Here is a 23,527-nt window from a genome sequence, read left to right as displayed (position 1 = left end):
GCTGCAGTGTGGGTTACCACACCGTGGGAAATGTGGGGCCCTCAGTATGAAGGTGTTAGGACATTTTCTAGGGTCTGGGCTCGTGTTCAGTGATTTGGAGAAGAGTTTAAGGAAATGGAGCTTTGGTCTGAACTGGATGCTGTCAGGAAACGGAGTTAGTTTTATGATCAGATATCCTGAAATTTGTTATTTACAAGGCAGGGGAAGGCAGCGGCACTAAAGCAGCAGCTACTGGAAGATGGAGCTGTCACTCATGTTACCCAGAAAAGGTGGCTATCTGCTTGTTTGCACAGGACTCTGGTTGTCTGTGCTCAGATATGATGATAGGGTGGTTTTGTCATTGTCTCATTTCATCATGGTCACTGATTGGCCCTGACTGAGGTTGGTGTTCTGTGAACTTGTTTATATTGTAAAAAATAGTAAATAAAAACCTAGGTTAAATAGAGTCAGGAGGGAATTCCCTGGCGGTCCAGTGGTTAAGACTCGGCGCTTTCACTGCCAGGGCCCAGGTTCCATCCCTGGTCTGGGAACTAAGATCCCACAGGCCATGTGGCACAGCCAAAAAAAAATAATAATAATAAAATAAAACATTAAAAAAAAAAAAAAAGGAGGCCAGCAGGGGAAACTCTCACACCCTGCAACTGACAGCAGAGCTCAACAGGAAGAAGAAAGACTCCTCCTCTTTCTTGGCAAGGACTCAGCCAGTGAAAAGCCCTCGACTCTTTCTTTACTACAGCCCTCTTAATTTACTTTTTCCCTCTATAAAAGTGTTCTCCTACCTTTGCTGTGCAGGTCCTTGCCTGGTGGCTCGCCATGGCTGCAGACTCCGAGTTACAATTCTCAGCTGACCCTGAGTAAGCCAATCTTTGCTGGAACAATAGATGGCAGTCTTTCTTTTAGGTGAACAATATTCAACAGGAGAAACCCAGAGTTCAGAGGTGAGTGCCAGACCAGCAGCCTGGCCCCCAGGATCCCCCTGAACTCTGCTTTCCCCCTTCCAGTCATAACCCCTTCCATGGCATATAATTTAAACGTGTAATACAGATCAGCACCACACACAGAGTTCTAGGCAGAGGGAACATCCTGTGCAGTGATGGGGGTGTGGGAGTGATCCTGGGGCACTTGAGAAATTGAAAGTTCAGTGTAGGGAACTCTGAGGCCAGGGCCTGGGGACTGGTCAGAGAGGCCTCTCAGAGCAGGTGAATTCTGAGTTGGGACAAGCTGAGGGCACAGATATCCCAGCAGACACCCTGTTCCAGGAGTGCCCAACTGCTTGCAGAGCCTGAGTGGCATGAAGAGGTCCCCTTATGGTGACTGGGCTAGGGCAGAACAAGGGACATGGGGTCAGCATAGGCACCTAGAGGGAGGCACACGCAGGGCACACCCAGACACGCCGTGGGACATGTATAGACCAGGAGTGGACTCTACAGGACCATCACACATAGGACTCCCCACAAATGAATCGGCAGATGTGCACAGACACATATGTGGGACACAAAATCCTATGCAGAGGCACACCCAAATTCCCACCAGGACACAAGCAGAATAGAGAGGATATATTTATATTAACTAAAGACACACACATGAAAACAGACACGTGTGCACACAAATCCCATACATACCAAGAACGGTGCTCACAGGGACATGCATGGGCAAAAGGCAGATGCACCCATTGGCACAAACATGTACCTGCAGACACGGGCACAGGCATGCAGAAAGAGTATGGAGACACAGAGAAAAACTCCTGGACACACAGAAAGACTACACAGGAGATCACAGGGACAGCGGAAACAGGTACATTGAGAGAGGGCTCCATGTACAGAGCCAAAGGTAGACACCTTTGCACAGCCATGTTGACAGAAGCAGATGTACAAATGGTCATACATAAATAGGTACAGCAATCCAGAGAGACACAAAAGAGCTCACTCGGTCACATACACAATTACACAGGCGTTCCCAAATGCAGATAATCAGATCTGTACACATAGGAATGTGATAATAAATGTTTAACACCTGCTCTTGAGAAGAAAGTGCACACAGATTACATAAATTCATTACAAACTTTACAGATATAAAGGATGCATAGCACACAATTTACAAATGATGATAATATATCGAACAGTCTCTACTGTAAATTCCACATGCCAATTAATTCTCACAGTGCTTTCATTAATTTCAGTTTTAACTCTTTTTTTTTTTTTGATGTTGGAAGCTTTATTTTTAAACCTCACACAGACAGAGGACGGAGAGCCGGACGTGGGGCCAGAGGAAGCCTGTGCATGTGAGCTTGGCAGTCCTGCTTGAGGGGCAAACCTTCGGGCTGGCCTGGGCTTCTGTCCATCCGTCTGTCTGGCAGCCATGCCCAACTGCCCTGAGGGAAGGCCGGCCACCCTGGGCTGCAGCCCTGCAGCGCCACCCACAGTGAAGGACAGGCCCAGTTTTAACTCTTATGTGTCAAGATTACCATTAAATTTCAACATATGTATATATTATAACCAAGCAACTCCAATTCTAAGCATATACCCATTAGAAATTAGGGCATTTTTTTTCTCCTAAATATATATACATGAAGGTTTATAACAACTTTATTGATAACAGCCAAGAGGTTCAAACAACTCACTCAACCATAAATGGGAACATGCTTAAACAAATTATGATCTGGTCACATGAATGAGGGTGTAAGAGTGTAGAATGTAGAAGATGAATAAAAAATGGGTGTCTGGTGATCAAATCAAGGATTGTGCTAGAAACTGGCTAGTCATTCACCAATACTGTTTTCTCCTCCTGGACACCTAAGAGGACAGTCATGTCCCAGCTTCCCTTATTTAATTTGGGACCATGCAAATAAATTTTGGCCAATGGAAATGGGCAGGAGTGATTGTGAATAATGTGTCTTCAGTTTATCTTCTCATTTATGTTCCTTCCTGGGGTTGCCTCTTTGGACCTCACTGTTTCCAGTTTTCACACCTCCCCACGAATTATTGCTCTTTTGGGAGCTGAAGAGAAGGAGGACCAGACCTGGTGACCTTGAGCCACTAGATATCAGACTGGACCATGTCATGATCATACATTTGTACCTAGGTCTGCCTGCCCTGACAGTTAGAGGGGAAGGCAGGTGGAGTTTGAGTCTTTGTTCTTGTGAATTAGACATGAACTATGATGTCATCTTATGAAGTATACCATGATATGAAACTGTGTTAACTCCACTGCCCACTTAAGCCTAAGAGCAATTAGTCTTCTGTAAAACTGCATCCCTTTGACAAGACTTCTTCATCTAATGTTTAAAAAAAAAAAGTAGAATGAACCTACAGGTATACAGGTGTGCTCTATGCAAAATTTTTACCATTATCTATAACGCTACTTGCTGACTCAGGGAGTGATTGTATTTTCTGTTTTAAAAAACGTGATCAGTGATTCTGCAAAGAGAGGCCTCTGACATCCTCCTATAGCTGTATATGTGAGAACCTTGTGGAGATGATGAATAATAACAATAATAGCTTGTGTGTATTTAGCAGCAGGCCTTGTGCTAAGCATGTTTCATCTCACTTCCCATGAGGTAGGTTGTAGTATTTTTCCATTTTAGTTGTCGTACTTTGGGGGAGGGAGGTGGTCATGACTTTTAATAAGAGTTCCCACCTCCGGGGGGTTTCTGTGTCGGAAGGTGTAGGTTGGATCCGAGAACTTGCATTTTCAGTAAGTTCACAAGCGCTGCTAACCCCATTTTGGGTAGCAAGGAATAGGAGGACCATATATTACTACCCGAAGACCGCAGGAGAGAGGGATATTAATTATTCAATTTTTTTTTTGGCCGGCCCGCGCGGTTTGCGGGATCTTAGTTCCCCCGACCAGGGGTCAAACCCACGCCCCCGAACTGGAAGCGTGGAGTCCTAACCACTGGAGCGCCGGGAATTCCCTTCATCGTTCAATTTAAATCTCAGTCCCCAAAACTCGGGGGTGAAGCAGTTCTCCCAGGATGAAAGAATGGTCCACCTGCTGGAGACGGCGGAGGACGCGGCTTTGTCACAGGTGACCACGTAAATCTGGACGCGTCGCCTTTAAGAAGAGCCCTGACACTCCGCGACCCAATTCCTCCCTGAACTTTCTGCCTCTACCTGCCTCCGCACTGCTGTCGGGGAGAGCCGGAAAAGTTCCCCTTACCTGCTTGGATGGAGGACACAAATTCCTTTACCCATAAGTCTGTGCCCGGCGCATCCGTGCTGCGCCAATGACAGTCCGGAAGATGGACGTTTCCTGACGCCCTTGCCGGCAGAGGCGGGACTTCCGGCGTCGCGGCCGTGACGTCTTTTGCTTGCGCCAGGGCTGTCTAGAGTGGCTGTGGAGGCTGGGAGGCCTGGCTGGGGTCCCCCTTCCGTGCGGCTCTTCGGAAGCTAACAGGGAAGGACAGAAGAAAGGATAGGACCTCCCTCCGCGCCGTTTTTAGGATCCATGGTCCCCGTCGTGTTACGGGCCGCCTTGCGCGGAGGTGTCAGCCGGGGCTGCGCTCTTCCCGAGGCCTTCGCACCAGCCCTCCGTCCTCGTCCGCTTCCGGAGGCGGCACCCTGAGCCTGAGCGCCTTTTTACAAGGGGGAGCCTGGGGCTCTGAGTGCGACAGTCGTCCCGAGGCCCCTTCGCCCAGTGTGGGGTGGGGGTTCGGCTGCTCCCGCAGAGCCCGCTCCAGTCGCCAGTTTCTCGACCCGGTTCTGCTCAGAGGATCCCATGGCGACCGCGACGCTTATGGACCGGGCTCAGGTGAGTGGAGGGTCCCTCGAGCCCTCACCGCTTCAGGTGTAAGGGATGGTGTGTTCTAGGGCTTTCAGCACTTCGCCTTCATCGCTCCCTTTTCTTGAGTATAAAGGCGGTGAAGGGCGGTCCTTGACGGTGGATATGTGGCGAGGTTCCCATTCCCAGTGTTGACGGGGTGAGGCGTGAAATGGTTTCCAAGGCCCAGGAGCCATCTGGTACAAACACTTGAAGGTGAGAATGAATTAGGAGTGTTCAGGAAACCGCAGGTTTATGTTATGTTTGGTGAGAATAGAGAGCAGGCAGTCAGGAATCAGGCCTAGAATGGCAGCCTGAGGAGCTGGGCCTCTTTTCTGGTGGTGGCGGGAGCCATAGAAGGTTTGTAACAGAGAAGGGAGGTGATCTGACATAGGTGTTAACAGGCTTCCTCTTGTAGCAGAGTGGAAAGATTGGGGAAGCCTGAGGGTGGGCAGGGAGACCAGGATGGAGTCTACTGCAGTAGTCCAGGTGAGTGTTGATGGTGGGTGGACCAGAGTGGTGGCAGTGGAGGTTAGAGAGGTGTATGGATTTTGTATATGTTTTTAAACTAGGGTCGTTGGAGATTTTCTGCTGAGACATAGTGAGATACTGGGACTCTTCACCTGTCCCTCTCCCTGCACTTGAGTCTGGGGGCCTTAAAGGAGGGGTCCTTTCTAGCCCAGTATCCTGAATCTAAGCCAACAGTTATATGAAGAGGTTCCTGCTTCTGGTAGCCAATGGGATGAGGACTGGAAGGGTGTATTAGACCCAGGAACAGCATGTGTAAATGCTTGGAGGTAAGATTGAGTTGGGAGTCCTCAGGGAACCACAGGTCTTCATTATGTCTGCTGGGAAAAGGGCCAGGAGTCAGGCAAGAATGGCAGGCTGAGGAGCTGGGCTTCTATTCTGATAGTGTTGAAAAACATTGAAGATTTGGAGCAGAAGAGAGATGCTCTGAATCGGATCTTAGCAGGCTCCCTCTGGCTGCTGTCTAATTGAGAATGGAGTGTGGGCATGAGGGAGGAGCTTACTGCAATAGTCCACATAAGTGTTGATGGTGGCAAAGAAAGTGGAAACTGGGCCCTGAGGACTTGGCATCGTGCTCAGGCACCTGGGTGGCAGTGGTGCCTGTCATAAAGATATGAGTACTTCCTGGATACTGTATGCAGAGTGGCTTCAGGAGTGGGGGTTGCCTTGGAGGTGCATATGTTGTGGATCAGAGGGTTGTCAGTGTTAATGGGGTGTGGCCCCAGATATGAGGAAAGTGTGGTTCAGAGTGATACATGTTGGGAGGAATGTGACCTGATGGCCTTAGTTGTTTCTGGGAGGCATGTTCTTGAGGATGCTAGCAGGAGAGTGTTTTGTGCCCTTCATGCAAGACCCATAGCTTATATAATATATATCTGCCCACCTGCCTGGTTCTGCTCTGGGCTGCACACAGTGATCAGAGGGACAGGAGAGAGCAGGCAATAGTTGTGTCAAGGCCTAGTATCGCCTCTGAATTGGGAGGCTGGGGAGGACCGTGGTGGGGTAGGTTAATGGGTAGACTGGGGAGTCCTGTTGTCCGTGGGCTCAATTGTCCCCATCGTGGCAGGGCTGTGTGACCTTCGAGGATGTGTTCGTGTACTTCTCCCGGGAGGAGTGGGAGCTCCTTGAGGAAGCTCAGAGACTCCTGTACCGTGATGTGATGCTGGAGAACTTTGCACTTGTGGCCTCGCTGGGTAAGTCCCTGTTTCAGTTTTCTATTGGTACATGGCAAATTACTCCAAAAGTTAGTGACTTAAAACAATTAAAATGCGTTATGTAACTTTCAGTGTTTCAGGAACCTCGCTCGTCACAGCTTACCTGGGTGCTTTTGGCTTAGGGTCTCTCATGAGGTTTCAGTCAAGCTGTCAGCCAAAGCTGTGTTCTCATCTGAAGGCCATTCTCGGGAAGAATCCACTTACAAACTCACTCATGTTTTGTGTTTCCAAGATGTAATTTCTTGCGGCTTGTTGAACTGTGAGCGTTAGTTCCAACTGGCTGTTGGTCAGAGGCCTCCCTCGGTTCCTTGTCATGGTGGCCTTTCTGTAGTGCACCTCATAACATGTAGTGCACCTCATAACGTGCCTTCTCTGAGCAAGTGTGCAAGAGAGAATGTCCAGGATGATGGCTGGTCTTTTTCTAACCTGACTTGGAGAAAATGATCCCATCATTTTTGCTCTATTCAAATGGGTCAATCAATCCCACCTACGGTCAAGGGAAGCGGCCTACACAGGGGCGGGAATACTGGGAGGTAGGCATTCTTGGGGGCCATCAGAGAGGCTGCCTTCCACAGGCCCTCATGCCCGCTCCAGTGTCCTTGGGGTTTGCTTTTTCCCCACTTCCCTTGGGGCAGGTCTTTCGGTCCAGCCAGATCAATGACTCTTCTCCTTCCCTTCTTTGGTTCCCAGAGTAGGCACTGTGGGTGCCGAGGCTGGGCCGTGTGTGGTGTCCCCTCCCTCGCTGAGCAGTCCCGACACCTCTGCCCAAAGTCTTTCAGGATCAGGTTAGCAGTTCAGGGCTCTTACAGTCTGCTTCACAGATTCTGTCTCGGTTGGGCACTTCCAGATCCATGATGCCTCTGCGTCCATGTTCTGCCCCTGACCTCTGGCTGAGATTTCCTGGGGCATGACTATGCCAGGAATTGTAGGTACTGACATGGTCACTGCTTGTGGCAGACACAGGGATGTTCCGCCAAATCCTCCTTCGGGTTTTTCTCTCTCTCCTTTTTTAAAAACATATTCTCTTCTTCTCTGTGGAATGGGTCTACCTGGGCCACCCATCTGCCCTATGATTTTTTTACAACTTCCATCTTCCTGATCACATGTAGTTTTCCAGGTGGAGAGGGACAGGAAGCCCCGGGTTCCTGACAGGGAGCCTTGACTCCAGCCACAGTGAGAGAGGCCAGAGAGGGCCTGACCCTGCTGCATGGGAGCTGAAAGAGAGTGATCTTAGGGCTGGGTTCACATCGTACCATCAACCTGCTTTGTGTTCACCAGTGTTTTCTTGCCAAGGCACATAGCAGTACCTCACTTCTCCCTTTCCTTCCCCATTCTTGGCACTTGACATTTCTGTCTTCCATCCCTTGGCTGTTTCCCCACCTCTCTGGCCTCCATGTCTCTCACTCATTCTCCTCTTCTCCGTCCACAGTGCTCAGCAACACTGGCTACTATAATGTGTCATGAGTTGTGCACATATCTGTATGTAGTCCTTAAGAACCAGCTACTTACTTGCAATCAGATTTTCCTGGGCCTGGACACAGCTTTCTGCACAGAGCTCACCTGACACCAGCAGCCGAGGCCCTGCTGAAACGCTTTTGTAGAGGAGTGAGTTGGAGACCTCGCCTCTACTTCCAGTACTGTCCAACATCATTTTGTCTTTACCCATCGTTAGAGTTCCTTCATACTGTGACCTTTAGAGGCCCAGGACTGACAGTGAGCCCTTCCTGATCCTGGCTCCCTCATCCTGCCAAAAGTCAGTGGACTCATTCATTGGTGTGTCACACATACCTATGTGATGGAGTTGCTGCTTCCCCCCAAAGTCAACATGTCCTTCACTAGCATTTCTTTGATTTCAGGTTGTTGGTGTGAAGCAGACAATGAGGAGGCCCCTTCTGAGCAGAGCGTTTTTGTAGAAGGAGTGTCAGAGGTCAGGACTCCTGAGTCATGTCCATTTATCCAGAAAGCCCAGCCGTGTGAGATATGTGACCCACTCTTGAAAGACATTTTGCACCTGGCTGAACACCAGGGATCATGCCCTGCACAGAAACTGTACACATGTGACCCCTGTGGGCGAGGATTCCTGTTCAGTGAAAACTTTTATCAGCACCAGAAGCAATATAGTGGGAAGAATCCCGTCAGAAGGGGTGATGATGGGGCCTCACTTGTGAAGAGCTGTGCTGTCCACACGTTAGGGAGACCTTTTACTTGCAGGGAGGAAGGGATGGACTTGCCAGGTAGCTCTGGCCTGTTCCAGTACCAAAGCACTTACAATGGAATGAGTCCATGCAAAAAGGCTGAGTTCATGGAGCCTTTTCCACAAAGCTCCAGACTCGGGCGACACCAGGGAGACCATGATGAACTGATGCTTCTCAATTGCAGTGACAATGGGAAAACGTTCCTGAACACCTTCACTCTCCTTGACAACCAGATAACTCAGGCTGAAGTGCGAGCTTTCAGTTGCCTACCATGTGGAAATCTGTCCAAGGAGAAATCAGTTCTTATTCATCACACAAAAATTCATAGTGGAGCAACATCACATGTGTGTAAGGAATGTGGAAAGGCCTTCATTCACCCGTCTCACCTAAAAACCCACCAGAAATTTCACAATGGGAAAAGACAATATACATGCAGTGAATGTGGGAAGGCCTTCAGCCGCAAAGACACGCTTGTACAACACCAGAGAGTCCACACTGGAGAAAGGTCTTATGACTGCAGCGAATGTGGAAAAGCCTACAGCAGAAGCTCCCACCTTGTTCAGCACCAGAGAATTCACACCGGAGAAAGGCCTTATAAGTGCACTGAATGTGGAAAAGCCTTTAGCCGTAAAGACACACTTGTTCAGCACCAGAGATTTCATACTGGAGAAAGGCCTTATGAGTGCAGTGAATGTGGGAAATTCTTTAGCCAAAGCTCTCACCTTATTGAGCACTGGAGAATTCACACTGGGGCAAGGCCTTACGAGTGCATAGAATGTGGAAAATTCTTTAGCCATAACTCCAGCCTCATTAAACATAGGAGAGTCCACACAGGAGCAAGGTCTTATGTGTGTGGCAAATGTGGGAAGGCTTTTGGCTGCAAAGACACACTTGTTCAGCACCAGATAATTCACACTGGAGCAAGGCCTTATGAGTGCAGTGAGTGTGGAAAGGCCTTCAGCCGTAAAGACACGCTTGTACAGCACCGGAAAATCCACACCGGAGAAAGGCCTTATGAGTGTGGCGAATGTGGAAAATTCTTTAGCCATAGCTCCAACCTCATTGTGCATCAGAGAATTCACACTGGAGCGAAGCCTTATGAGTGCAGTGAATGTGGGAAATGCTTTAGCCACAACTCTAGCCTCATTTTACACCAGAGGGTTCACAGTGGAGCAAGGCCTTATGTGTGTAGTGAATGTGGGAAAGCCTACATCAGTAGCTCCCACCTTGTTCAGCACAAGAAAGTCCACACTGGAGCGAGGCCTTATGAGTGCAGTGAATGTGGGAAATTCTTTAGCCGCAACTCTAGCCTCATCCTTCACCAGAGGGTTCACACTGGAGAGAAGCCTTACGTGTGCAGTGAATGTGGGAAAGCCTATAGCAGAAGCTCCCATCTTGTTCGGCACCAGAAAGTTCACACTGGCGAAGGGCCTCATGAATGCAACAGCTTTGATGGCCCTTTAGCTGCATCTGTTACACTTGTTTAGCAGCCAGAAAGTTCACGCTAGAGAAAGGCCTTATGAATGCAGAAAATGTGCTGTATCCTTGTTAAAGGTGTTAGGACTCACACCAGAGAAGAGCTCTGTGAGTGCCCTTTGTGAGGGAGCCAGCAGGTCAACCTTGTACAATCGTACATCCACCCCGGGGAGATTCCCGATAAGTACCACATAGGTGAGAAGCTCTCATGAGGTGCATTGCACTTCCTCAACTGTCCAGGGCTCTTGACAGTTATATCACTGCCAGTGCCTGTGGTGGAAGCCATCTCATTGGTGTTAAGTTTCCACAGTGTCTGTCAGTTACTCCAATATGCTCAGGAAAGGTGGAGCCCTGTGCTGTCTCTCCTCATCCCTCTAGGGGATTGTGAATGTTCTCAGTGCACAGAAGGTCCTCATTTCCACCTCCATGACTGGGTACTGAGTGACCATGATCTAGCTCTGGCCGAAAGGACCAGAGTCTACTGGGGATTTCCAGACAAGATTTCGCTTCTTCCTGGAGAATGTTGACTGTCACATGATAGCTGTGACTTATTTATCTTGCTCCCAAGTCACCCAACTTTGGAACTCCCTGTCCATGCTACTCTAGTTTGTGCAGTGATAAAGGCCTGCTGTGACAGTCTTTACTCATGGGAGGTCGGTTCACTGTGTCTAATGGATTGAGAAAAAATTGGGTTTTACCGACATGAAGGGAGGAACACCTTATGTTGACACCAATGTTATGTGCCTCAGAAGGGACAACTGGGTGGTAGAGAACAGCTCTCAGTCTAGTCTGGCCTAGGTTGCATTGTTGCCCAAGGCTTGCTAGAAAAGTCTGAAGAGCTTTATGCACCTAATCCTGTGGTTTAGAAGTCAGGATTTCCTGTGAGCCCAGAGTTCATTCTGAGGAGGGCACAGTTGGTGTGGAAATCTCCAGTGCTTGTGGAAGCAACATGAATTGGGTCTTTTGTTCCTAGGGAATGTCCCATATTCCCCAGCACTTTTGAGGGATTTCTGTCTCCTGGACCTGTACAGGAGCCAGTCCCTGATGTCCAGAATCTCATAGGCAAGTATCATTGACTGGAAGGCTTTAGCCCTTTAGGCCAAGGTAGGAATCATAGTTGGTACAGAAACACTGATATAATGGAGTGGGGATGACTGTGGCTAGTGAGAGAATGTGTGTCTATTCTAACAGTGGCATCTATAAACGTCCATGTGATTTTGGCTGTATGGCATGAAAGTGTACAGAAATTCTCAGGACCTTCAGACGTCTGAGTCTCCTGCGGCCAATGCACTGTTACAGTAAATAATCTAAAGATTTGTGGATTCCTGTACCTCCCTGTGCTGTTGACGTTATGACCATCACTGCACAGGCAGGAACCCCAGCACTGATGAGAGATCCAGGGATCAGGCTTCTCTGACCCAGCCAACATTTCTAGTGACTGAAGTGGATGTGGACTTCATTGCTGATACTGAGGCAGGGCTCATCCCCCTAAACTGTGGGGAGAGGGATATGCTAGAACCAGAACAGTTGGCAGATGTGACTTTCCAAGAGGAATGGTAAATATGGATTTTCATAGGGAACATTTAGTTCTTAACATCTTCATTAAGGTATGGTGACATGAAATAAACTGAATATATAAAGTGTAAAACGTGTTATGTTTCACCATGTGTAAATACTGATGAGACCACACCATCAAGATAATGGAGATATCCCACACAACCAAAAGATTCCTTGTATCCCTTTATAATCCTTTCCTCCCAGTCCTTTCTGGCCCCCTTTCCCACAGTTCACAAGTAATAGCAAGCATTTTCTAGAATTTCATATAAATAGAATCATGGTATATACTTTCTGGGGAGTGGGGACTCTGACATTTTTCACTAACCGTAACTATTTTGAGATTAAGCCATCGTGTTGCATGTATTAATTGTTCCTTTGTATTGTTGAGTATTATTCCATTGTATGGATATACTACAATTTGTTTTTTATCCATTTGCCTGTTAGTGGATGTTTGGGTTATTTCCAGCGTTTGGCTGTTACAAATAAAGCTGCTGTGAAGATTTGCTTATAAGTTATCACTGAATAACATTCCATTGTATGGATGTAACAGTTTGCTTATCCATTCACTGGCTGAAGGACATCTTGATTGCTTCCAAGTTTTGGCAGTTATGAATAAACCTGCAATATGCATTGTGTGTAGGAGGACATAAGTTTGTAGACCTCAGATTTCAGTTTGTTTGGTTTCAAGCCAAGGCATGATTTGCTGGGTCATATAGTAAGAGTATATTTAGTTTTGTAAGAAACTGTCTTCCAAAGTGACTGTATCATTTTGCATTCCCATGAGCAGTAGGTGAGAGTTCTGTTGCTCCATGTCCCTGTCAGCATTTGGTGTTGTCAGTGTTTTCGATTTTTGCTATTCACATAGGTGTGTAGTAACAGTATGTTTTTGTTGCTTTAATTTGCAATTCCCTAATGACATATGATGAATATCTTTCAATATTCTTTTAACAGTGTCTTTTGCAGAGCAGAACTTTTAAATTTTAGTCAAGTCCAAAATACTCGGTTTTTCTTTCATGGATTGTGGTTTGGTGTTGTATCTAAAAACTCATTGCCAAACCCAAGGTCTTCATTGTCTCCTGTGTTATCTTCTAGGTATTCTATAGTTTTTTTGTTTTTGTTTGTTTTTTTGCGGTACGCGGGCCTCTCACCGCTGTGGCCTCTCCCGTTGTGGAGCACAGGCTCCGGACACGCAGGCTCAGTGGCCATGGCTCACAGGCCCAGCCGCTCCGCAGCATGTGGGATCTTCCCAGACCGGGGCACGAACCCATGTCCCCTGCATCGGCAAGCGGACTCTCAACCACTGTGTCACCAGGGAAGCCCTATTCTATAGTTTTGTATTTAGGTTTATTATCCATTTTGCGAAAATATTTGTGAAAGGTGTACGATCTGTGTCTGGGTCACTTTTTTAAAGCCCTATGTGTTGAAAAGGCTATCCTTTCTCCATTCCTTTGCCTTTGCTCCCTTTTCAAAGATCACTTGACTGTATTAGCATGGATGTATTTCTAGACTCTCTGTTCCAGTTTTCTCCATTTATTGTGATAATCATCGTGTGGCTTTGGGGGTTTTTTTCTTGTCTTTTATTTTATTTATATGGTTTATTCCATTAATTGATATTCAGCCAACCTTGCCTTTCCTGGGACAAATCCTACTGGATCATGTTGTATAATCCTTTGTATATGTTGCCGAGACAGTTTTCTGATACTTTGTTAATGTATTTTACATCTATATAGATGAACAATAATGAGTTTGTATATTTGTTTTCTTCTGATACCTCTGTATCACAGGGGTCCCCAACCCCTGGGCCGTGGACTGGTACTGGTCCATGGCCTATTAGGATCCGGGCCGCACTGCAGGAGGTGAGCTGCGGGAGGGCAGCCGAGGAACAAAGCTTCATCTGCTGCTCCCCATGGCTCGTGTTACCGCCTGAACCACCCCCCGCCCCAACAACCCTCCCACCCAGTCCATTGGAAAATTGTCTTCTTCGAAACCAGTCTCTGGTGCCAAAATGTTTGGGGACTGCTGCTGTATCACAGTAATTCTGATCTCATAGAATAAGTTGGGAAGTGTTTCCTCCTCTGTTTTCTGGAAGAGTTTTTGAAGGATCAGTGATATTTCTTTTTTAAATGCTTGCTGGAATTCCTTAGTGAAGGCACCTGAGCCTGGAATTTTCTTGTGGGAAGATTTTCAATAAAAACTACTTTGTATAGTCCTATATACATTCTCTACTTATGTCAGATTTGATCATTGGTGTCTTTTAGGAATTTGTCCATTTTAACTTAATTGTCTAATTTGGGAGGTATAGGATTGTTTATAATATTCCCTTATGATACTTTTAATTTCTGTAGTGTCTTCATTCCTGACTTTGTTAGTTTGTTGTCTTCTTTTTCTGTGAGCCAACTTAGAGTTTTGTCAATTTTGTTGATCTTTTGAAACAACCAACATTTTTTCTTTCATTGATTTTTTAAAATATTTTTTCTGTTTCCTGTTTCAGTGTTTTGTTCTATTCTTTATTATTTCCATTCTTATCCTTGCTTTGGGATTAGTTTGGTCTTATTTTCCAGGTTTCTTAATATGGAATATTAGGTTATTGACATCATTCTTCTTTTGTAATAAGCTTTTCTTTTTTTAATTTTTTTTTGGCTGCATTGAGTTTTTGTTGCTGTGCGCGGGCTTTCTCTGGTTGCAGCGAGCGAAGGCTACTCTTCGTTGCGGTGTGTGGGCTTCTCACTATGGTGGCTTCTCTTGTTGCAGAGCATGGGCTCTAGGTGTGTGGGCTTCAGTAGTTGCAGCATGCAGGCTCTAGAGCACAGACTCAGTAGTTGTGGCGCACGGGCTTAGTTGCTCCGCGGCATGTGGGATCTTCCCAGACCAGGGCTCGAACCTGGGTCCCCTGCATTGGCAGGCGGATTCTCAACCACTGGGCCACCAGGGAAGCCCTGTGATAAGCTTTTTAAAGTTATAATTTCCCTCTAATCATTTAATTTAGTTGTAGCATATCAATTTTTTGTACGTAGCATTTTTATCTTCATCTAGTTCAAAATATTTATGTTTGTAACATTTTCCCTGTAACTTCTTCTTTTACCTGTAGGATTTTGACAGTTTAATAACTTTTTCTATTAAATTTGCAGGGATGGTATCACAGAGCAGGAAGAATGCTTTTGCTTTTTCAGTCAATGGCCCAAGTGTTACTGTTGAAATGGGGAAAATCTGTGGGTTATTTGAAATACCTTCCACTCTTAGGAAGAGATTGAGCTAAGCTGTTGGTATTTAATGGAGAAAAAATAGCAACCATACCTACCAGGAATTGGTGAGGATGATCATCTATAGTTAACTCATCTTGAGGGCTTAAAGGATATGGCAGGTTATTGGCCACTTTTCCTTCCTCAAAGCACCCTGACTGCTCTGATTTGAGGGATTTTCTTTTTTAAAATAATTAATTAATTTGGCTGTTCCGGGCGTTTAGTTGCGGCACACAGGATCTTTGTTGCCGCATGCGGGATCTAGTTTCCTGACCAGGGGTCGAACTCGGGCCCCCTGCATAGGGAGCAGGGAGTCCCTGAGGGGTTTTCTTTGTCTTGGTTTTTCTTCATAAGATGGGACAACCTTTTTTCCAGTGTCCCTTCTATTTACAATATTTACAAGTGTCCTTGTCAATAGGTGGTTGGTTGGGACATGGGCCCCTTAGCCCCTGCTGATCTGCAGGGACACATGTTTTCCTCAGATCCTGTCTTGTGGATATGTAGCTGCCAGGTTTTATAGTTCAGCTAAAGGGGCTAATTATTCTAAGTTCTGTTTTTGAATTAGGTCTCCAAGTTCAAACTTAACATCACTGGTAAAATGACATGAAACAGCTGCTCTTACATAAGCACCTCTGTGACTCCCAACTGTTGAAATTAGGAATTTTTTCTAGTCCTGAAAATCTCTTATAGTTTAAAAGTATTTTTGCTTTAATGATTAAATTACAGTGGATTTTTGCTGTTAATACTTCAGGTATAGCTTTCAGGAGACTTGGACCTAGTTTCCTGAACTTTCTATGACCCTCAGGCTTATTGTGGAAAGAGAACTCCCGTCAGTCCCTTCCTGGTCAGTCCAGTCAGCTTTTGTCACCTTTGATTTAGCATCTTAGCTTCCAACCACCATGTATACAAGTTGTGTAAGTTAGGTGACCTTGGTCAGATGTACCCTAAAGAATTCTAAACTTTTTAATGATTACTTGCTTGTCTTATTTGAGTTGAAAAGAATCTTTAGTTATACCTCTTAATTCAGCTCAGGTACAAGGTTTAAATTCTAAAATTTTCTGCATGCCTGACTCATGGCTGGGGTGGATATTTAGAGGTAACTGGCATTTGGGGTTTATGAGAGTTGGGAAAAGGTGATGAAACTGAGTCCCCCTAAAACCGAGTTCCCCTGCTGAGTTTATGATTAACCTCTCTATCCAAAACTCTCTTCCCTTTCTTGTCCCTTTCTACCTCAGTCCTGTGCTAACTGAACCCTAATCAACCAGAGTCAGATGACTAAAATTGCCGTTGTTGATAACATCGTTAATGTACAGACCGGGGTGTTTCTCCAGGGCAAGATGAGCTAACAGAACTTCCAGGTCATGGACCACCAGACCATAGACTCGTAAACAATAGGCATTCTTATTCCTGAAACTATGATTAAGAAACGTCACAAGACGACGATTAACCCCAGCTTTTTTTTCCTCCCCTCTAAAACCCCCCAACTCAAAGACCCAGTTGCAGTGGGTGTCAGACTTGTCTCCCACTGCCTTGATTGGTGCCCTGCAACAAACCCTTACTTTGCTGCAAACACCCAATGTCAGTTTGGCTTTTGCTCAGTTACAGTAGGGGGTCTGAACAAGGGAGAGAGTAGGGGGAGACGTGCTAAGGAGAGAGATCAGAAGGATAAGGGGGTGGGAGCGCTGGATGTGGGAGGCTACTGCAGGACAAGGAGAGGGTGGCTTTACAGGGGAATGAGTCTCCTTTGTTCCTGCTGAGTTTGTCGACTTGCTTATTAGTTTTTGGCAAAGAATCTTTTAGTGATGTAACTTTTATTTCAGAATTTAATTTGGAGTCCTCTGCATACTAAGAAAAAATACTATCCATTGGGCCTGAGAACTCTTATTTCCTTTATTTTCAAAGATGTCTTACAAATTAACCCTTTTGTTCAAATCAAGTGTCCCCCAGAGTGGCCACCGAAGGCTCAAATCATCTTTGGTACAGTTATGCTATTCGGAAAGGCACAAGGGACTTCCCTGGTGGTCCAGTGGCTAAGACTCGGTGCTCCTGGGCTTCCCAGATGGTGCAGTGGTTAAGAATCTGCCTGCTAATGCAAGGGACACGGGTTTGAGCCCTGGTCCAGGAAGATCCCACATGCCACGGAGCAACTAAGTCCGTGCGCCACAACTACTGAGCCTGTGCTCTTGAGCCTGCAAGCCACAACTACTGAGCCACGTGCCACAACTACTGAAGCCTGTGCACCTAGAGCCCATGCTCTGCAACAAGAGAAGCCACCACAATGAGAAGACCGTGCACTGCAACAAAGAGTAGCCCCCGCTCGCTGCAACTAGAGGAAACCCACGTGCAACAACGAAGACCCAACACAGCCAAAAATAAATAAATAAATAAATTTATTTTAAAAAAAGACTCCACGCTTCCAATGCAGGGGGCCCGGTTTTGATCCTGGTGCTGCAACTAAGAGTTTGCATGCCGCAACTAAAAAGATCATGCATGCTGCAAGTAAGACCTGGCGCAGCCAAACAAAGAAAGAAAGAAAGAAAAAGAAACACAGGCACAAGAATTAGGATTGTAACAAGAATATGAAGATTTAAACTTAGACCACCCCAGGGGGCAGGCAGTGATCAGTAGGTATGGAATGCTTGTGGACCTCAAGTCCCTAACCTGATGGTTGGCTCCTCACCACACAGACCCACTGTGTTCCCCTGGCATGCGGATACCAGAGAGAATGCGCTCTCTAGCTTATAGCCCAGCTCTCAATACAACAGTTTTAAGATGGAAGGAGACCTCATTTGGTTTATTGGTAACCTGCAAGAAAGTTTGTCCATGTAGCCTCCAGTACTATGAGAACTGCAAACCCACTGGTCTGTGAGGCTGGCCTGAACAACAGGCTTATAGGGCAGTGCCTGTGTTCTACCCTGTGATTCATATTCTCATGAGAAACTACATTTTTAGACAGCACAGGAAAAACAAAAACAACCAGTAACTCAAAGGACATCAAAAAAGGTATGAAAAGGAATAGCCTGAGTCACCCAAGTATCTCAACAGGGAACTATCAACAAAGTCCACGTGTCAAACTGAGAACGAAAAGCCAAGAAAATCAACACAGAGCAGAGTTTAGACCTACTGCTGATTTACCACGTCGTCATATACTCAAGTTGCCCTTGAGCAGCAAGGCACATGGACATCTGTGGGTACTGCATCTGGTGGAAGGCTAGGGTCTGCGGTGACAGCATAAACCATATTTCAGTGGGACTTCCACAGTAAACATAATAGGTTGTAACATAGCTTCTACAGTGGATACATCCAATTTTATCTTGTTCCTTTTGTCCATTGAACGTTGATTAGTGAGACACAGGCTCAACAGTAGTGTGAGCTGGAGGACTGATTATATACAGTGTGGAAGCTCCTTACAACTTCTCCTGTTACTATTTTCCCTTCTTAATCTGAATTTCTCGTAACAATTACTTTTTCACTTGCTTTAATACTAGTTGAGGAAATCATATAACTCTCATGCTTAACTTTAGTAATGTTGATTTACATCTGTCCATCATTTTCAATATTGAATGAACAATTGTATATCATTCAGAGACCTCAAAGAGGACTTTTACCACATTTAATAAATAACTACTCTTAAGAAAATTCACAAAATTTTTTTTTCTTTTTTTTTTTTGCGGTACGCGGGCCTCTCCCTGTTGTGGCCTCTCCCGCTGCGGAGCACAGGCTCCGGACGCGCAGGCCCAGTGGCCATGGCTCACGGGCCCAGCTGCTCCGCGGCATGTGGGATCTTTCCGGACTGGGGCACGAACCCGTGTCCTCTGCATCGGCAGGCGGACTCTCAACCACTGTGCCACCAGGGAAGCCCCATCACAAAATTTATATTTGCATTTTGCATTTTTATATTCAGTATATACAAAAAATAGATAATAGCAATTCAGCAAGAATAGAAAACATTGCCTTTGAAATCTCACGTGTGTGTCAATTTGTCTATTACAAGTCCAAACTCATAACTGCTAACAGGTTGAACCGTTGAAAGGTTTTCAAACTTGTGAACTAACAGTGAATTGAACTTGGTATCTGATACAAAAAAAAAAAAAAAAAAAGGAGGGGAAACATTCTGTTTGCCTGCCTGCTCTAATTGTCAGGCAGTCACCTCAAAAAAAGCCAGAGCGTTCTCATAGGAGCGTTTTGGGAAGTCTGGCATTCAGGAATTGGCAGACTTTCAGAAATGGGCATGTTTAATGATTGATGGACTTCCATGTGTGTTACTTTGCTCACTACTGTTGACTAGGACTTTCAGAAACAAGGTTGCTATAGTGAGGCACTTACTGATTGGTTGTTACCTAGGGGCTGGGGCTGTCACTAATTGGCTGTCTTTCAGGACTGGGACCTGAACACTGATAGGCTGAATTCTAGAAGGTTGGGACTATCAATTATTTGCGAATTTTCAGAAGCTTCAGTTTACTGGGGTGAGGCTGTTGCTGACTGGCTGGCTTTCACAGGTTATCTGAAGTTATCTCTAAAAAACCATGTTTTCTCGTTCAAGATTTTGGAATTGGGCTAAAGAACAGTCTTTGCCTTCCTGTTATGAAAAATAAACACTTTAACTATTAGTCCCCTCTTTTGTTCTTCCTTAGCCAGGCCCTAAGGAGAGACCAGAAGGCATTGTCCAGAAGGTTATTTCTGGGGCTATGTTTATGAGCTAATGTTACCACTAAGTGATTTAACTGCCAATTACAGTGAGAGAAAAATAGCTCTAACTGCTGAGTTTTTGTAATATATTGTAAAAAGCTAAATACAGGATATTTAGGGCATTCTGACAGTATCAATACAGGATACAGGATGTGTGCTCTATATGCAGAACAGCTGGCAGTCCTATTCCTGATGTCTGTCATGCACCTACTCTTGGACCTGAATCCTTGTTAGTGCTCATTGAACAGTTGTAGATCAGTAAATACACAACAGCACAACTTCTTTATTCATTTTAACCTCTCTGGCAACTCTTTTTAAATATTGTCTTTACCTCTCCCTCTAAGCTGTTAATGCATCATGTTTTCAAGTATTTAAAAAAATAATCACATTTTGGAACCAAACTCTGAGTGTGGCTAAGGTTTCAGCAAGCCTTGAAGTCTCAGCTTCTCAGACTCAGTGACTCTTTTTCAGACTTCATTGATTTCTTACCTTTTGTTCCTCCACTCTCACAGATAAATTTCTCTAGAACCATTTCTGCCACTTTCCTTGAAAACCTATAAAATTATTATTAATAACATTTAGTAATATCCATTTAACAACTGTTTTCCCAGAGATTATCTCAACTCCCTGTGTATACTGTTGCTGCAATTACAGTTGAAATGTCAAACCATTTTCCAGCAAGGATATGAGATCACAGAATCCCAAACCTTTATGTCAGGCATAAGATGGCCCCTTTGCACACGTGGTCAAATTCTAAGGAGAGACATATTCTGTCCTGGCAGAAGATGGCATGTGATAAGTCCCTGTTCTTTTAGAGAGGTTTCACATTTCTTAAAAGAAATGGAGTAACCTCAGAGTTAATTAATTAATTTATTTAGGCCCTGCTGTGCAGCATGCAAGATCTTAGTTCCCCAACCAGCGATCGAACCCATGCCCCCTGCATTGGGAGCACGGAATCTTAACGACTGGACTGCCAGGGAAGTCCCAAAATGGTGTATATCTCAGACATGAAGTAATATTATCTTAAATAGCAATGTTGTTGAAACACCATCACTGACTATTCAGGCAGGAAGGATGTTTTCTGTGGGAATCAGGTGCACATCGTTACCCTTTCTGGTGCCTCCAGACATCCCTTCTCCAAGTTCACCATCCTAAGCCCTGTCTGGGGGCTTTTTATATTGCGCTTGAGCGAAGCTACTGAAACTCATGAAAAGCGGGAGTGTACGTGTTTTTGACAAGCAGCAAGATAGCCGACAGCTATGAAAGGACGACAAGTAACATAATGGTATGGTGGATCCCTTTCTATGTGCAGTCTTTGGAAATTTGCTGCGATTCATGCAGTCTGAAATAATATGTCTCTAAACATTTCTGTGACTTGCCGTAGACTACACTCCAAGGAAATCTGGGTAAAACGCCTTAAAGAGGCAGAGAAGCCCTGCCGGGTTTACAGCCTAAGAACCGCATTTCCCAGAGCCCTTCACGCCCTCGCTCGGCCTTTAGCCACAATCTGGAACTACCAACATTGAGAAAGCACAGGTAACACCCGTAGTGGAAACTACTCTACCCACAAGGCTGTGCAGCGGCGACCGCGCACCGGAGAGACTTCTGGGTAATGTAGTTTCCGCTGCTAACACCACCTACCATCTCTCACAGAATGAGTTACTTCCTACCTGGCCTATTAAAAGCCAAGAGGCACCCTCAGGGACACTGGGAAAAGGAGTTCCCTGCTCCAACCATGGGACAGGCCTTGCTTACTCTTAAATCGCACCCAGATTTGGAGAGCAGTGATGGAAAAGCCCACAAAGATTAGGGACCTGTAATTTCAGACTCTATGAACTACAGCAAGTTCCCAAATCTACACACCGAAACAGACACACTATATCATGACACTCTATGTCCACACATAGTTGTCAGCTGTCTTGTTGACTGTCAAATAGACTGAAATTTTAGAGGCTGTTTCATGATATTGAATATGAAAGAAAAGATCCCAGATAGGGCATGAGGAAGAATTGGAGACAGGTAACTTTCCTGCCTTGATAATCAGTGATCGCGTTCCAACCTAGCAAACAACACTATTATTGAAATGATATTTATTACTCTCTAAGATTTCTTTCAAAATCTGAAGCCTAGCTCTAAAGGACAGCAAAATATCACATGCCATCTCCTGCCAAGATACATCACTGAACATTTAAAGATGGTAGATAAATTTTATGTGTATTTTACCACAACAAAATGATTAATGATTTAAAAATGCACTAAGAACTTTTATGACACAAAGACATAGCTGAAAGACACTACAAGAAAAAAGAAAAATAAGAAAAATCTAGAAAGATGTGTCAGTGGAAGCTTGTTTACGAGGCACATGGTTCAAAATTTTTAAAGATATTAATTTCCTATGAAATTGAATTTAAATTTACTTAAACTTCACTTTCCCACTTTAAACAACTTTTTCTCAAAGTGCCTGTCAGAACACACAGCTTTACTACATATCAGAGGCTTGTTTATTCTTATATGATGCCATGCTTTTGTGCACACAAAAGGGATAACACTAAATATATATTTATACACTTAGTGAAAGCAGCCATACAAGAGTAACTATAGGATTCCATTTATATAAAATTCTAGAAAACAAAAACTATATTGGGAATTCCCTGGAGGTCCAGGGGTTAGGACTCCACACTTTCCCTGCTAAGGGCCCGGGTTCAATCCCTGGTCAGGGAACAAGATCCTGCAAGATGTGTGGCACAGCCAAAAAAAAAAAAGAAAAAAGAAAAAAAACTATAATGTCTCCCTAGAGATGGCAGGTTGGCTAGGGCTGACAGAGAGAATACAAAGGGGCCAACGTAAACTCTACGACAGACATGTTCATTATCATGACTTTGGTGATGGTCCCATTATGCACACATGTGAAAATACATCTTACATTTTTAATAAATGCCGTTTATTGTATGTCAGTACCACAATAAAGGGGTTAATAAAATCTAAATCTCTTCCTCTACAAAAATCATATCTGGTAAGGTAGTATGGACTCCATCAGCACCCTTCCCCATGTCTTGGGTGGGTCAATTCTGATTCCTTCTCAAAACAGAAGGAAGTGCTGACAAATGCTTCAACATGGGGAAGTTATGCTAAGCTAAATAAGCCAGTTACAAAGAGGTGAAAAATGTATGATTACACTTATATAAAGTATCCAGAGTAATCAAATTCATAGAGACAGGTCCAATAGAGAGGGCATAGGAAGAGATGTTGTTTAATGGGTATAGAGTTTCATTTTTGCAAGATGAAAAGAATTCTGGAGATTAGTTGCACAAATACTTGAATTTTTAAACACACTAAACTGTACAATTTAAAAGGTAGAGGGTAGGGCTTCCCTGGTGGTGCAGTGGTTGAGAGTCCGCCTGCTGATGCAGGGGACACGGGTTCATGCCCTGGTCCGGGAAGATCCCACATGCTGCGGAGCGGCTCGGCCCGTGAGCCATGGCCGCTGAGCCTGCACGTCCAGAGCCTGTGCTCCGCAACGGGAGAGGCCACAACAGTGAGAGGCCTGTGTACCGCAAAAAACAAAACAAAAACAGAAACGTAGAGGGTAAACTTTGTTACATGTATTTTGCCACAATCAAAAATGTAAAATGTAAAAAAAAAAAATACTGTATTAGGATACTATTAAGGATAGATTACAGCAGATATTTTGCTGAAGTCTTTTCCCATTTGCAACACTCTCCCTGTTGTGAAATTTTTGGTGCTGAATGAGGTAGAAATTTTGGCTGAACGTATGCCCATATTCACTGTACTTGCAAGGTCTTTCTGCATTGTGAAATCTGTGATGTGCAATGGGCCTGACGTTTCACCTAAAGACTTATCCACATTCACT

The 23,527-nt window shown here is 45.1% G+C and overlaps 1 protein-coding gene across 1 annotated transcript; it reads left to right on the top strand.

The window, feature by feature from the left end:
• Window positions 1-4,716: 4,716 nt before the first annotated feature.
• On the top strand, window positions 4,717-10,182 carry ZNF304 (zinc finger protein 304). Its single transcript, XM_065899244.1, has 3 exons — window positions 4,717-4,749; window positions 6,353-6,479; window positions 8,357-10,182. The coding sequence occupies exons 1-3, from the start codon at window positions 4,717-4,719 to the stop codon at window positions 10,180-10,182; spliced, it is 1,986 nt and encodes a 661-aa protein (XP_065755316.1).
• The last annotated feature ends 13,345 nt before the right edge of the window (window positions 10,183-23,527 follow it).

The sequence above is a fragment of the Phocoena phocoena genome, chromosome 20 (assembly GCF_963924675.1).
Source record: "Phocoena phocoena chromosome 20, mPhoPho1.1, whole genome shotgun sequence".
NCBI lineage: Eukaryota > Metazoa > Chordata > Mammalia > Artiodactyla > Phocoenidae > Phocoena > Phocoena phocoena.
The sequence above is the reverse complement of the archived record's forward strand: the minus strand, read 5'-3'. Positions and strand labels throughout refer to the sequence as shown.